General features: G+C 35.6%; 1 protein-coding gene across 2 annotated transcripts in view; it reads left to right on the top strand.

Annotated features, from left to right (window-relative positions):
• CNTN3 (contactin 3) overlaps positions 1-15,478 on the top strand; it is a 327,782-nt gene that overhangs the window by 231,958 nt on the left and 80,346 nt on the right. For both annotated transcript variants that reach the window (XM_041760551.1, XM_041760552.1), the window contains 5 exons: positions 1,423-1,525; positions 2,030-2,214; positions 5,979-6,115; positions 7,039-7,168; positions 9,630-9,780. In XM_041760551.1, the coding sequence (XP_041616485.1) occupies positions 1,423-1,525; positions 2,030-2,214; positions 5,979-6,115; positions 7,039-7,168; positions 9,630-9,780 (706 nt within the window). The remainder of the gene's footprint in view (positions 1-1,422; positions 1,526-2,029; positions 2,215-5,978; positions 6,116-7,038; positions 7,169-9,629; positions 9,781-15,478) is intronic.

Genomic DNA, 15,478 nt, shown 5'->3' with positions numbered 1-15,478 from the left:
TCCATTGTTCAGAAATTATTAAGAATTTCAAGATGATGATAGGAGACCATCAAACCAAGCATGAGGTTCTTCTGAGCCTCGGGCTCAGGTTACATTGTCATGAACCACTTGTCCTGATTTTGGTCACCTTGAGGTTCTTAAAGTTTGGTTGTTTTGTTATAGGATATAAAGTATCTCTTAAAAATGTTTTCAAATGTACTCTAGATTCCCAAAGCTTACTCATTTTATTTTTTATTTTTTAAAAAGATTTTTATGTATTTTTTCATGAGAGACATAGAGAGAGGCAGAGACATAGAGAGAGGCAGAGACATAGGCAGAAGGAGAAGCAGGCTCCCTGTGGGGAGCCCAATGCGGGACTTGATCCCAGGACCCCTGGATCACGCCCTGAGCTGAAGGCAGATACTCATTCACTGAGCCACCCAGGTGTCTCAAAGCTTACTCATTTCATAACTGAAAGTTTGTACTCTTTGACCAACCTCTCCCCATTTCCCCCACCTCCAACAACATAGTCATAATAGTTAATAATTTTGTACTGTATATTTGAAATTTGCTGAGAGAGTAGACCTGAGGTGTTCTTACCACAGAATATTTAGAAATTAAATGGTATCTATGTGAGGTGCTAGATGTGTTCACTTGACTGACATAATCATTTAAGAATGTATACATATATAAATCATCACATTGAACACAGTAAAAAAATCGGGCTGTGCAGTCTAAATATATATAATCTTTATTTGCTAATCATACCTCAGTAAAGCTGAAAATGAAAACATGTGTTTCCTCAACTCCTTTGTGGCTATTTCAAGGGAGCACATGAACTTCAGAGGAAACAGATTTGTAAGCCTGCATAACTGCCCCACTTACACAAAGCCATATCTGATAAAGCACCATGCCATGACCACATATTATCTAAGCATTTCCTTCCAGTCAGTTATAATTGAATTTGACCTTTCTCATTTATTAAGTTACTGTTTTTCGTCTCCAGGGTGCCATTTAATAAGTTTAAGATTGGTTTCTCTGCTACCAGGGTACCATTAAGTAAATTCCCTCCCATAATTTTTGCTCTTTAGGATATTTCAAGAAGTCATAATACATTGTATATTTCAGTTTGACTAGAAATGTCCAGATTAAATACAGAATAAAAAAGCCCCCCTTTTACACAATGTAAAGGGTATAATGGTTTTCTTGGAACTGCTCTATAAGCAGTAAATTTATGAATCACAGAATCTGAGGTCCCTGATGTTTAATAATGTTGCATATTTGGCCCAGTTAGCTCTGCTTTTAAAAGTACCTAATGGATGGCTAGTAATTTAAATCATTAGAGAAACTAGTTCAAAATGGAGCAAAAGAAAGTTTTATTGAAGAAAAATGAGATAATTCCATAGGAAACATTGAAACTATTAACCTCATATGGCTTTACAGGTGTGATGGGTGAATATGAGCCAAAAATAGAAGTACAATTTCCAGAAACTCTTCCGGCAGCTAAAGGAGCAACTGTGAAATTGGAATGTTTTGCTCTTGGAAAGTAAGTTTTGTAACACTTACCCCAGTGTGCTGAAATATTAGTTTGCCGTAAAAGATCAAAATAGTTTTTGACAGAGTCTTCTTGTCCTTATTTTCTAAAATTTTTTTCATTTAGAAGCAAAGGAAAAATAAAATATAAGAATGCACATACATAATTTAGGTTGAAGCTTGAAAGGCAATTCGCAGAAAATGACTGCGCCTGCCTAATTTCATGAACTAGATTGCTGTTATTTTTCTTTTGCTTGTTCATTTGTCATAATACAATGGAGACGTGTTCATCTTTTTTCTTGAAGTCATGAATTAACTCAAGAAAATGCACACCTTATTAAAATATCAACTTAGGTAAATCCTTGTATCAGGTTTATGTAATTGACAACTGGAGATGTTCTGCATTGGAAACCTGGTGCCTTTTTGCTCTATCCTAACAAAAGGTTCCTTTTGTAGGGCCTAAGATGCATCCAGGCATCTGTGTAAAAGAGCAATAACTTGACAATTTTCTGCTTAGCCCTGTACCTCAGATTAATTGGAGGAGAAGTGACGGACTGCCGTTTTCCAGTAAAATTAAACTGAGAAAGTTCAATGGCGTGCTTGAAATCCCCAACTTCCAACAGGAAGATACGGGTTCCTATGAATGCATTGCTGAGAATTCACGAGGAAGAAATGTCGCCAGAGGGCGTCTCACTTACTATGGTGAGTATCTACTTTGGGCAAATGGAATTTTTAGCTTTTGCTCTCTCAACAAAATATTGTTGGGCAGTGGGAAGTTATGACAGGATGCCAATGTTCACCTTGTTCTCTTTTGTGTTTTGTTAAAGGAGGATGAATATTTAGGAGGAATTAAGAAGCAGTACCATTTTGTGGTGAAGTCGGAGGCATGATATAGTCTTTTTGCATTTTAAAATGATTCATATAATAATGAATATTTCATTTTTTTCTATGAGTAATGCTTTATACACTTGGTCATATCACGGAGCAGTCTCCTTTGTGTCTATCCTCTCCCCTAGAAAATGTGACTGTATCTTTCTTTATGATCTTTACTACACAGAAAGAAACTGTTTACAGAGAGAACTTGTAATTACTGCATTAGACAAACCACATCAAGTCAGGCTGAAGTTCTTTGGTATTAATTCTCTCCCTTCCAATAATGTAACTGTGCTGTGTTTGCTTCCTTTAATTTATAATCATTTATTTGATGTACTGTTCAGTTTGGGTAAGGAAAGGATAATAATGCTACATTTATTTAGAGTCATTTGGTATAGGAAAATTAAATTATCCTTTTTGTTTTCAGATCATTTTTATTAAAAAAGTAAGTTTTTTGAAGAAAGCATGATTTAGAAAGCATAAATACATGATTTTACAAAATATACTGTAATATATAGGAAGATATATGCTCAATGGATATATACTTGCAGTTTGATCATGAGAAACATTGTAAAATGAGAGAGAGAATTGACCACTTTTGTGAAAGGCAAATTGCATTGCATTCTATTTATCTTAGAAAGTGGAAATGGAAACAGTTTGCATACATAAATGTTTCAGGGAGGAAATCATTTGCAAAGACAAATATTAAAATTAAATGGCTTTTTATGACCTCCCTCAAAAAAATTTGCATTGCTTCTGATTAAATTGACATGTGTTCACCTATTGTAAGATTTTAGGATCTGTCAGGAACAAATTGGAGGCCTGGTTTAATATCATGAGTCATTCTGTGTTATAACTGTCTCGTTACATGATTACAGAGCACCACGGTGACATTACCTAGGTGTCAAGGTCTACATACTGATGGGACAATAAAGAAGTAGGTCAGGGGGCACTTAAGCCATATGACTGTACAGCTCTAAGACCACCCAGAGCAAGTCCCTTTTTCTGGTAGGAGAAAGTTCCAAAGGAGGAGTTTAGTTTCTCCTTTCTGAGAAACAATTACTTGACCTAGGGTAAGAAGTGACCCTTACAAGAAAACACAAGCTATTCCAACTGTCTAAATGTTTCAGCAGCAATGATTTAGCTCTGTGGACCAGCAACCTTGACTAAAAAATAAACAATTGAATGCCTCATAAGATGAGAAACTCAAAGCTAAGTTGGTGTTCAAGTACCTAATAAGCCGGTCCTTGCTCAGTTTCTCTGTGATTTTGTTTCTGCCGTTACCGGTCTTTTCCCTTTACCTGCATGTTAGTCTCTGGTAGAGTCACAAAATAGCTGCCCACTGAGACCAGAACATTAACCCTTGTTCATCCTTCCTGTCTCCAAAACATCTTGTAATTCCCTTCTCAAATATCATTGCCTGGAAGTTCATTCCTAAACCAATCAGTAGTGGGGAGTATTGACTTACACAATTTAAGTGCATCAGGAACAGGGAATATGGTCAGATTCCCTGAATTTTATGGGCGGTGTGAGGTGATGAAAGAGAAGATAGTTTAATAAGAAATGGGGGTTATTTTACAAATAAAGAAAAGAGGAAATGGATACACAACAGACAACCAATATCATCCCCTATACTGACTAAAGAAGGTAGACTACTGCTTTATTTCATTAGGTAGGTAATATAATATATACGCAAGAAATAAATCAGGAATTAATGAGATAAGGAGTTTCATGATAGTTACGCTACATTTCTGACTTAAGACTATTATATTCAATCAGTGCCATGAAGTTCTCTGGTTATCCGTTCTAATATTTCATATAGATAGAATATTTGGATCTCATATGATAGAGTAAGGGGGGAAATCACAATTAACATGGCAGTTGTAATCTCAGGATTGGCTTCAGCCCAATGAATTATCCTCTCATTTGGAGAACAGTAGTTCTGAGAAACCAGTGGAAAATTTTTGCTAGAATCTTGAGTCTTAGTGAAGGACTCATGTATGAGTTTTTTTGCGGTCTTATTCCATGAAGGCTGATAATTCCTGAAAGAAAAAAAAAATGTGCTTCAATATAAGTAGAGTGAAGTGACTTTCGACTGAGCTATACTTCAGACTGAGGAAGTCATTTATGTAAAAAAAAATAATGAGAAAAAATAATAATAATAAGGCAAAATTTAGACCAATAGATTTTCTCTAAAAGCTAAATAGCTATATTTTCATTTCTATTTCCTTTATTTAAAAAGAAGCAATTTTACAAGATAGAAATGGAAAGACAAATCTTCCCATGGTTGCAATTAAATAGAAATAGATAAACTGTTTCTCCATATGGAGGATGCAAATGTGAATCTCACAGTAGACATCACATGCATAATGCAATGTGAAACCAGTAAGACATCTCACCTCCCAGTTTTGGATTTAAAATGCAAGCTGAGACTTGGCTGAATATGCTGTGTATATGGAGTGGCTTTGGTTATAAGTGGTATGTTGCTTTCATCTGTAGAAAGAATTTTCCAAATACCTTCTAAAATGTAAGAGAAAATGATAAATCCAGTTGATGCCACTGATTTGCATACATAATTTAAGGTTGCATGAGCTAGTTCTTTTTCATAAAAAATCATATTATTCAAATTGAACCAATTTATCCATCTTTCTCTGCTTTCATTTTAATTCACAAAGAGGTTCATAAGATGCTCATTGGCTTGTATTTAATTAAAACATATTTCTAACTTGAGGGAGATTTTTTTTCCTCAGCTATAGAAATTTCCCTTCTACGGATGTTAATTTTTAGTGCATAATTAAGACAAGTATCTCCTGTCATATGTGTATTAAGTTGTCATCAATTGTGACCTTATGATTCACAAATGCACTTGGAAAGGAGTCTATTTAGTATACCTGCATTACAGTCTACTAAGACACACTTGAAGAATATAACGTAGTGCCACGGCGCCTGGGTGGCTCAGTCAATTAAGCATCTGACTCTTGATTTTGGCTCAGGCCAAACTCTCAGGGTCAAGAGATCGAGCCAATGCGTCAGGCTCCGTGTTGAGTGTAGATCTTGTTTAAGATTCTCAGATTCTCAATCCCTCTGCTCTGCCCATCCCCACTGTCTCCTTCTTTAAAAAAATAAATAAATAGGGATCCCTGGGTGGCGCAGCGGTTTAGCGCCTGCCTTTGGCCCAGGGCTCGATCCTGGAGACCCAGGATCGAATCCCACGTCGGGCTCCTGGTGCATGGAGCCTGCTTCTTCCTCTGCCTGTGTCTCTGCCTCTCTCTCTCACTGTGTGACTATCATAAATAAATAAAAATTATAAATAAATAAATAAATAAATAAAAATTTAAGAAAGAGAATATAGTACAATGCCCAGAATTTTGAAAACCGAGAAAGTGTAATGAATTTGGCTTAGGAAGTGACAGATTGAAACATTCATTCTGAAATCTAGAAATATTTCCCATACCCATTTAGTAAATAGGGAATTAAATATAATTTTAGTCACTATGCTCCTATTAATTCGTTGCTCACAGTGTTTATATCCATTTATATAAAGTATTTATTTATTATTTGCTGGGTGGTTTGATTTTTTTTTTTCCTTGCAGCAAAGCCTCATTGGGTTCAGCTCATAAAAGATGTAGAAATAGCAGTGGAGGACAATCTTTTTTGGGAATGCCGGGCAAGTGGTAAACCCAAACCCTCCTACCGATGGTTGAAAAATGGAGAAGCCCTTGTGCTTGAGGTAAGGTAACGAGCCTGGTTAATCCTTCCTCTCTTCATTTTGTGTTAAATAAATGCCTTCCTTGTACCTAGTGCCAAAGTTTGTACACATTCATTTGTACCTATAAAGTGATAGAGAGAAGAAAAATATAAAATCAAGTATCCAGTCTGCCAAAAAGGAAATACTTTCAACAATTATATTTGATTGGTAAAAAATAATTTTGTGAATTTAGTCTAAAACTGATATACTATATTTTTTTTTTGCTTTTGAAATTAGAGAAGACTTGACTTTAATCAAATGTGGAATATAATTTCTTTTTCCTGTTTGACAAGTTGGTATTGGCCTCTGGAGAGTAAATGTATCATTACATGGTTACCTTCTTACATGAGTACTTATTTTCTCAATCACTTTCTTTCTTAAGCCATATAATTTTTACTCTTTAAAAAAATTGTGTACTAAGTCAATTATGTTCCTTCAAATTTCTATATATAACTTGTCATACTACCTAAAAACCCTTAATAAATGTATTTTCCAGAACCCTTTCTGGTGCACAGAATTTATAATGTGTTTAATTTAAATGATTTAAAAAATGGTGAAAACCTTTCCAGTTGATGGGATGGAAACATGATACATTTTTTAAAGTCTGCAACTTTAACCATAGGGAAAAATGAAGTGCCTACAATATTTTACCTCTTGCTTTGTTATTTATTTTACTGATAGGCATTTGGACTGAAGGGTGTTTATTAGTATTTCTAATGTGTGGCTGTTATGTTAAATCAGTCTCAGATTTTCAAAATAAGGAAATATTACAATTTCAGGTCAGGCTGCCTAATACTCTGAGGAAAATAAAGGAGGTTTGTATATCATTGAAATAATAGTGGTTTTCATTTTTCTTTTAAAATGATACATACATTGATATGCAAGAGATTTTTGTTCTTACCTAGGAGAGAATACAGATAGAAAATGGTGCCCTTACAATATCGAACCTAAATGTGACTGATTCTGGAATGTTCCAGTGCATAGCAGAAAACAAACATGGTCTCATCTATTCCAGTGCAGAACTTAAGGTTGTAGGTAAGACAAAGCTTCTCTTGTCACTTTTTTTTCTTAAATCCTCCATTTTTGCTAGAACCAGAAATATTTACTTACTCCTATATTCTCTACAGTATTATAACAACATCAGGGTTTTTAATCAGGGAATATATTTTAATGATTTCTAAGGAAAAGCAGCAATTGTGGCTGGAATAAACCTCAAAGGCTGAAATAGAACAACAATAAGGAAACATGTTGACCTAAAACATCCTTATCCAACTCCAACATTACAAACTATGCAATGCCTTTTAAGATAATAAGTGAATTTGGTGTTTTCTGTTGCAGGGCTAGTAAAAGTTCAAAAGTAAAGAACAGAATTGAAAACAATAATTTATGGGTCCATAAAGAGTTGCTTTGTTTTTAGTGACCCTGCTCAAAGCATCAAACATTGGGCATAGTGAAGTTTTAATTAACAAAGCTCAACTATTTGAAATTCTGAATTATTTTCTTCTTCTTGCACTCTAAGTATATGAAAAGGTAGAAAATGTTACATTGTGTGTAGGGCAATTATCCAGAGAAACACTTTGTAAGTGACAAATGCCTGAAAGTCAACCAAAATTGTCAGAGCATAGCATCATATGATGTAAATAAGAGAGAAAGAAGAAGGGAAATTTTTTGTTCCATGTAATTAAAGTGCAGATTTGGATCTGAACAGAACATGATCCAGGGCTCAAGCATCATCACCATCATCAGGATCTACATGGTTGTTCCCCAACACATTCAGTTTCCATGATCAGTCAATCTAATGGAAGAAGCATGGCTTTCTGAATTGCGCTAATAAAAATCAGACTCCTACATGGCATTGGCCCTGCATCACTGAGTTGAGTCCTATACCCATGGCTGGTCAATCCATATGGCCCAGAAGTTGGAAGACCCTGATTGACCTAACTCAGCAGTCCCCAGTCGGGGATGATTTTGCTCTCAGGAAATATTTGGAAATGTTGGGAGACATTTTTAGTTGTCATAATGTTGAGGACAGATAGGGGAAGAAGGGATCCAGTGTGTATTCCTGGCATCTCGAGAAGCCAGAAAGGCTACTCACAAATAATTCTACAATGTAAATATCCTACAGTGCACAAGACAGACTCTCATAGCAAATAATTATTTAGCCCAAAATGTCAGGTGCCACACTGAGAATCCCTGGTTTGATGGGAAGCAGGTCTCTCATCCTTGATGCCTGGAGGTGAGAAATACATCATCTGCACTGGGAAGCCTCAATTCTGGAAAAGGCAGATCATCAACTGAAAATCTGGCTACTTTTATCCATAACAGAGAAGTGGGGTACTTAACAAAAAGAGAGTGGATTTTTACCTAGTCTTAAGTTGAAGCATTGCTGTACTATTGTTTTAAATTAGCCTTATGAGTGATGGTTCATTCATCTTAAAATGCATGATTTCATACCAAACATGCTGTATGAGGCTTTTGTATGGGAAAAATATGAGCTATGTTAAAAATCTATATAATTCATTTAAAGTACAAAGGGTTTTTTTTTTAGTCAAAAGTATTATTTTAAGATCTTAATTTTTAAGACCAACAATGTCTGGGTAACATATCTTCTTTATCCACAGTCTTATATATAACCGCATAATATAATTAGCTATATGATGTCCACTGACCAAAAAAATAAATAAATTGTATTCCCTGGGATTTTCCATAAGACAGAGCATTAAACATTAGGAGAAATGCACTGTGTTTGGTTAACTTTTCCCACATTTGCAATAAGAGGAAGAATGATTTTCTGATTAAAGTACCATTTCAATCAAATGATACATTTTTGTTTATCTTGAATGTTCAATTGTTTCAGGATCAGCATTGTGTGCATTATTGGCAGATATGATGTTCTTTATATATTATTGTATTTAATGTGATACTGTAACACTAATATAATAACGCATATTATATATTTCTTCAACACAGAAGTTAAACACAGCCATGTGAAAATTTTATAATAGATCTTGATAATTTTTATGCAAGAGAATAATAATTCAATACCCAGCCTTCATTCTAAAAACACTTACTGAGCACTTACTGAGTGCCAGGCGCTGTGCCAAGTGCTGAGTTTTAGAGATCACAGAGACTGACCCTATTGTCTGCATGGAACTAACTTTCAAGAACATTCTGTGATAGGTTTTCATTAAGTCTTCTTTCATTTCATTTCATTTCATTTTTAAGCTCATGAGCTACTTTCAAACTTCACAGTAAACTTTAAAAATTCCTATATAAAATAATCATCCCAAGATTTAGAACTTCCTAGAGCACAAAATAGTAGGAATTACTTTTTGAGCATTGAAAACTTGAGTGGTGCCCAGTCAATTAAGTAAATCAAGTACTGACATCTGTGTGTCAGAAAACTTTAAAAATGATTATAAAGTCAACCTCTGAACCCACAGGAATTTTAAAATATTAAATTAAAAATAACATTTTATTCTTTCTTGCCTTTCAGCTTCTGCTCCAGATTTTTCAAAGGCTCCAATGAAAAAGTTGATTCAGGTGCAGGTGGGCAGCATGGTCAGCTTGGATTGTAAACCTAGAGCCTCCCCCAAACCAGTCTGTTCATGGAAAAAAGGAGATATGATCGTGCAGGAGAATGAAAGGTATTTGTTGTCCAAAATAATGGTGATTCACTTTCTTCTTACTTTCCATACTGAGGTCAAAGCAGGTTTTCAATATGAAATGAGTAGAATATGAGCTGTTGAAAAATCAAGACAGTAGTATTTTTGGTTTTGTAATACTCTCAGGAAGATAGCAATTTTTGAAATCTGGAAAAAGTTAGATATATCATCTAGCTTCTACCCATACAGAATACCTTATCTTAACAAGGATTTTCCTCCCCAGTCACTGGGTAAGACTCAAAGTAGAATGATAAAGAAAATCAGTCCTGGACCCACATGAGCCAACATCCTTGGACAAAGAAGACAAGATATATTAAGAACATATGTCAAATAAATACCAATATTGCTGTTGCCCTATATTGAAATAATTTAGCATTCTTGGTAGTAGTTTAAGCAAAGGCTTTCTTGGTTTTCTGATTGTTATAATATTTAAAATGAGGAGGAAGGATGAAGCTTAAGGGTTCCACTTGTAGAGCCAAACAGCCTGGGTTCAATTCTTTGTTCTACCTTTTGCTTGCTCAATGAAAAGCTTTACTTTCTGCGTCTCATTTTCTTATTTAAAAAAATATATATATAAAAATAAAAATATATATATAGATTTATGAGAGAGAGAGGAGTGCGTGTGCACACAAGCGGGGGAGTGGCAGCAGGAGAGGGAGAGAATCTTCTAGCTGACTCCCTGCTGAGGATGGAGCCCAACAAGGAGGGGCTTGATCCCAGGACCCTGAAATCACCACCTGAGCTGAAATCAAGAGCCAGCCACCTAACCAACTGAGCCACCCAGGCACTTCATCATTTTCTCATTTTAATGTGGATGGTGATATTAGATATCACTAGATAATAATGGGGATTATTAAATGAAATACATAAATATCTATATAGCACTATATATATGCTATCTATATAGCATATACAGTCTTTACCGAGCAGTGAGTAAACATAAGTATTAGCTATTTTTATTTATTAAGTACTTAACTACATTGCCAGGTGTTATGCTCAGAGCTTGTGATAAATAGATAATTGACCCCAAAGATGTCCATGTCCTTATCCTATAAACCTCTGATTGCGTTACATACATGACAAAAAGTAATTAAATTTAAATACTTAAAATTACTAAGTAGATGACTTCAAAATAGGGAAGTTATCCTGGATTGTGTGGGTAGGTTCACAGTAATCACCTGAAAATTTATAAGGGGAAGAGGAAGGCAGAAGGATTTGTCAGAGATATATGATAATCAAGGATGAGGCAGGAGAGATTTCAAACTTCAGAGGGACTTCAGTTGGTATTTCTGCTTTGAAGATGGTGGAAGGGAGCCATGAGCAAAGGATTTTGGATAACTCTTTAAGATGGGAACAGCCTCAGTTGATAGCCAGTAAGGAAAGGGACCTTAGTCCCATAGCCACAATGAACTGAATTCTATCAACAATGTGAAGGAACAATTAATAATTCTGAACCCTCCCAAGAAACATAGCCCAGACGATAATTTTGGTCCACTAAAACCCATCCTGGACTTCTGACTTCCAGAACTATAGAACAATAAATGTGTTGTAGGACAGATTACTAAATTTGTAGTATTTTATTACAGAAGCAAGAGGAAATGGATACAGAACTCTACACTCATTATCTATTTTAAACATCTCTGGAGCTCTATGATGTGTTATAAATCATATTATCATCTCCATTTTTCTAATGAGAAAAACAAAACTTAGATTATGTAATTTGCCTAAAATTACAGAGCCAGGATTTTAATCCCTGTCTGTTTGACTGTTTGACTCTAGACATAAGTTCTAAACATTTTCAATGCCACATTTTGTATAGGGAGCCCAGAATTTTAGAGGTGGTCTCAGCCTTTGCAATCATAGAGTCCAAATTACTCTTTTTAGAGATTAGGGGAAACAAACAATAAAACCGTAAGCCAAGAACTGTGGATTAGTTTTTCAAAATTACAAAGTCTTATTGCAGACAACCAAGTTGACTGCTTTTATTACCAAGACACCAAGATATTTTTGTGAGTTGGTATGACAACACAATTTGCAGTTCCTCCAGTATTTAATAGGAAAAGCTTCCATTAAAAGGCAGCCACAGCAGGATGACAAGGCAAAGTTGTGAGCTGAGTGGTTAAGCACAATTCAGCTAAATGCTGGGCCTCACAGAATAGATTTCTGAAACAGGAAGTTAATTAGTGATTTGGAGTTTAATTTTGTAAACCAGTTGAAACAAGTATAGGCTTGTGGCACAAATTAGTTAATTGTGGCTGTATTGAAGTTAAGTCTTCTTGTATAACTGCTGACTTTTTGTGTTCAAAAAAGTTTTAAATAGTTTTAACTGTGTACATAAATTAAATAGTGGTTAAGTCCCAAGGACTTCAATGCTTTATACAATAATGAACCCACTTGTCTTCACAGTAGTGCCTATAGTAGGCAGAGGTTTTTAATCTTAATTTCAAAAGAGGATAAGAAGATTAAGAGTTTAAGCTACAGGCACACAAAGAAGGATTTACTCCCACATTATAGAGTAATGCAGTAATAATGCAGGAAAAAAAAGACTATAAATTCCAGAATCTGATTTGGGATTTCTGACTTGGCCACTTACTACCTTGGTGTCATTAGGACCATTATGTAACACCTTTGAATCTTAATTTCCTCACTCATAGAAGAGATCATAATTTCTATCTTACATAGTTGCTATTCAGTGAGCATTTAGCAGAATGATATTTGCAGACATTCTTATACTGATAAGTAAGAATAAGATATATTACAAATAAAATGTTGGAAGTAACAGTGACTAAGAAAGATAGAAGCTTTTTGCTCTTTAGTTGGGTAGCTCCTTGGCTGTTTGATGTCTCTAAAGGTAGGCAATCAGGACTACCCCTTTTATCTTGCTGCTCCACTATCTTCGTATCCGTATCCTGAACCCTGGGCTTCAGCTTCTCAATGTCATCTCCCAGTAACAGGAAGGAAGAAAGTAGAAATCAGAGTATACTTCTTCCCTTTCTAAGGAACTTTCCAAAAGTTTCAACAGTAATTTCTTTTATGCCCCTACTGGGCAGAAATTAGTTCCCAGGCCAAACTTAAATGTAAGGGAGAGGCTAAAAAATATGGATTTTCTTTTATTTATCTTTTTTTTTGGTGGACATGTATCCAATGAGAAATTGGGATTAATTTTTTTAATTGGAATTACATTTTAAGTAGAAAGAGGAAATGGCTTACTCTAGCACATGTATCATGTTCGTAAATGTTACTTCTGTCCATATGAGGACTACTGACCCTTCATTTGTTTTAAATATTTCTAACATCTCCTCTGTGAATAAGGAAACTTTTAAGTACAAAAAGAGTTAGAAAGAGGAAACATATTTGAGAAGAGGGTTCATAATGTTGCCTTCCCTGCCAAGTATCTTAGTCTGAGCTTTTATGACATAGTACCATAAATCAGATGGCTTATAAACAACAGAAATTTATTTCCCACAATTCTGGGCATGGTAGTCCGAGATCAGGGTGCCAGCTCGGTCAAGTTCTGGTAAGGGCCTTTTTCTGGGTTTCAGATAGCAATCTTCTTATATACTCATATGGCAGACAGAGAGCAATATGGTACCTCATAAAGGTACCAATCCCATTCGTGAGCTCTTTCTCCCCCTCCTGGCTCAGGGCTCATGACCTAACCACCTCCCAAAGGCCCTTCCTCCTAATAGCATCACACTGGGCATTAGGATTTAACATAGGAATTTGGAGAGACTCAGACATTCAGTACATAGCACCAGGTCTGGTGGTTTGGATTTTGCTTTTATCTATTTGGACAGCAAAAACACTGATGAGCCAGAGCCTTGATGCTTAGGGAAAAGGCTGCTAGAAGCAATTATTGAACAAGTTGCACTTTTGAATCCTCCCCAAGTTCGTGAGAAATCAGTGTGGGCCTCAGCCATCACTTGGCAATGAAAACCCCATGTGTGTCCCTCTTGACTGAGTCTGCAGCCTTAAGCCAAATTGGGGAAGCACTTTAAATGATAGATTTATTGCGGTTGTTCAATCATTGGCTGTTCCAACTTAAAACGTGCAGATTCAAATCTCATTTTGGGGACAAATGAGTTTATTGACACATTTGAAAATATAAGAGAAGACAAAATTTTAATAGGGTATTTATGGCAAGATTTTAAAGCCATTAGTTTTTTAGGTTTGTTTCTATTTTTGTTTTTGTTTTTGTTTTGTATGTGAACTTGGGTTTGTCAGTGAATGAGAAACTTATAAGTAGGAAACCTTTCTCCAATTTAGTGTAGGGAATGCTGGTGGCAAATAAACTTTTGATTAAGCCAATACATACATTATTATGTAAAGCCTAAATCAGGGAAAAAAATAAAGTCTAAATTAGGAAAAACCATCTAAGGATTAAAAATGTCTTAAAAATTGTATAAACTAATAAATATGTCTACGATGTAAATCACACAGTACATTTGAATGATTATAATCAACCTGGTTTGTAAGTTTTTATATCAGCACAATAACAGCTTTGTAATTAATGCATCAGCTGTAGTAATGGGGATCTAAGTCAGTGAGACACCTAAATTACAGAATCATTTTGAAGAAATCGGTGTTATTGCTTTGAGGTCGAGAGAGCATTTCAAGCTAAGGTAATAAAGGAATTACTTCCCAGCAGGGGTCTTAGAAAAGCTGCTCTGAATAGATTGCAAGAGCTTATAATGCAAGTAGTGATTCCTGAGGTCTCAAAATCAAGTGCTCATTCATTCATTGGAAAATTATTTTGATTGCCTACTCTCTGCTAGGCACCAGATATTTAATTTTTATCAGGTAAGTCCATATTCTTGCTTGTAGCTTTTTGGGGTATACCGACAAAAGAACACAGAGCAGGTACAATAAAACTTAATTAGGAAAGTGCAGTATGTTTGGTGATTACCAGAGAGGGCCCCCAGAAGGGCGCAGGCCTTCTGGAGAATGTAATATGTTCAGCAAGACTTAAAAGATGACTAGAGTTCCCTGAAGAAGAATGCTTCAGGCAGAGGAAGAGCATAGGCAAAGGCACAGGGTAAAGGGTGGTTTAGGAACTTGAGCAGCTTCAGCTTAACATGCCTTGTGAGGACGGATGTAGACAGAACGGGGCTGTAGAGGTGAGCCAGAATCTTACTGGGAATGACGTATAAGCCAAATCAAGAAGCTTGGGCTTTACTCCACAGGTGCTGAGAAGCAACAGAGTAAAATCCAAGTAGCAGAATTAAAAGACCAAGTTTAATTTTGATTATGTTCTTTAAAAAAGATCACAATGGTGGCAACAGGGAACATGGATTGGAGTGGCAGGAAGACTTGAGGCAAAAATCTCAATTCATAGCATTTCATCAACCTGAACAAGAAAGTTTTCTAGCCTGAACTAAAGAAAGGGCAGTGAGAAGAGAGAGAAGTATTGAGGAGTTTGAGAAGGGGTTAAATCCACAGGACCTAGGAGTTGATTAGATTAATGATTTGAAGAGAAGGTAAGAGTCAAGGATGAACCCGAAATTTCCAGCTTAGACATCAGGACCTATTCAGTGAGACAGGGAACATTACAGAAAGAGCAGGAGGAATAAGCACAAATATAAGTACTACTTGGGATTTTTGGTGTTTGAAGTCCTTGTTGAAAATCAAACTATATATGTGAGCAAACAGGGGTTGACTAAATGAATCTGGAACTCAGGAG

This window comes from Vulpes lagopus, chromosome 7 (genome assembly GCF_018345385.1).
Source record: "Vulpes lagopus strain Blue_001 chromosome 7, ASM1834538v1, whole genome shotgun sequence".
NCBI lineage: Eukaryota > Metazoa > Chordata > Mammalia > Carnivora > Canidae > Vulpes > Vulpes lagopus.
This window is presented reverse-complemented; position numbering and strand designations above follow the sequence as displayed.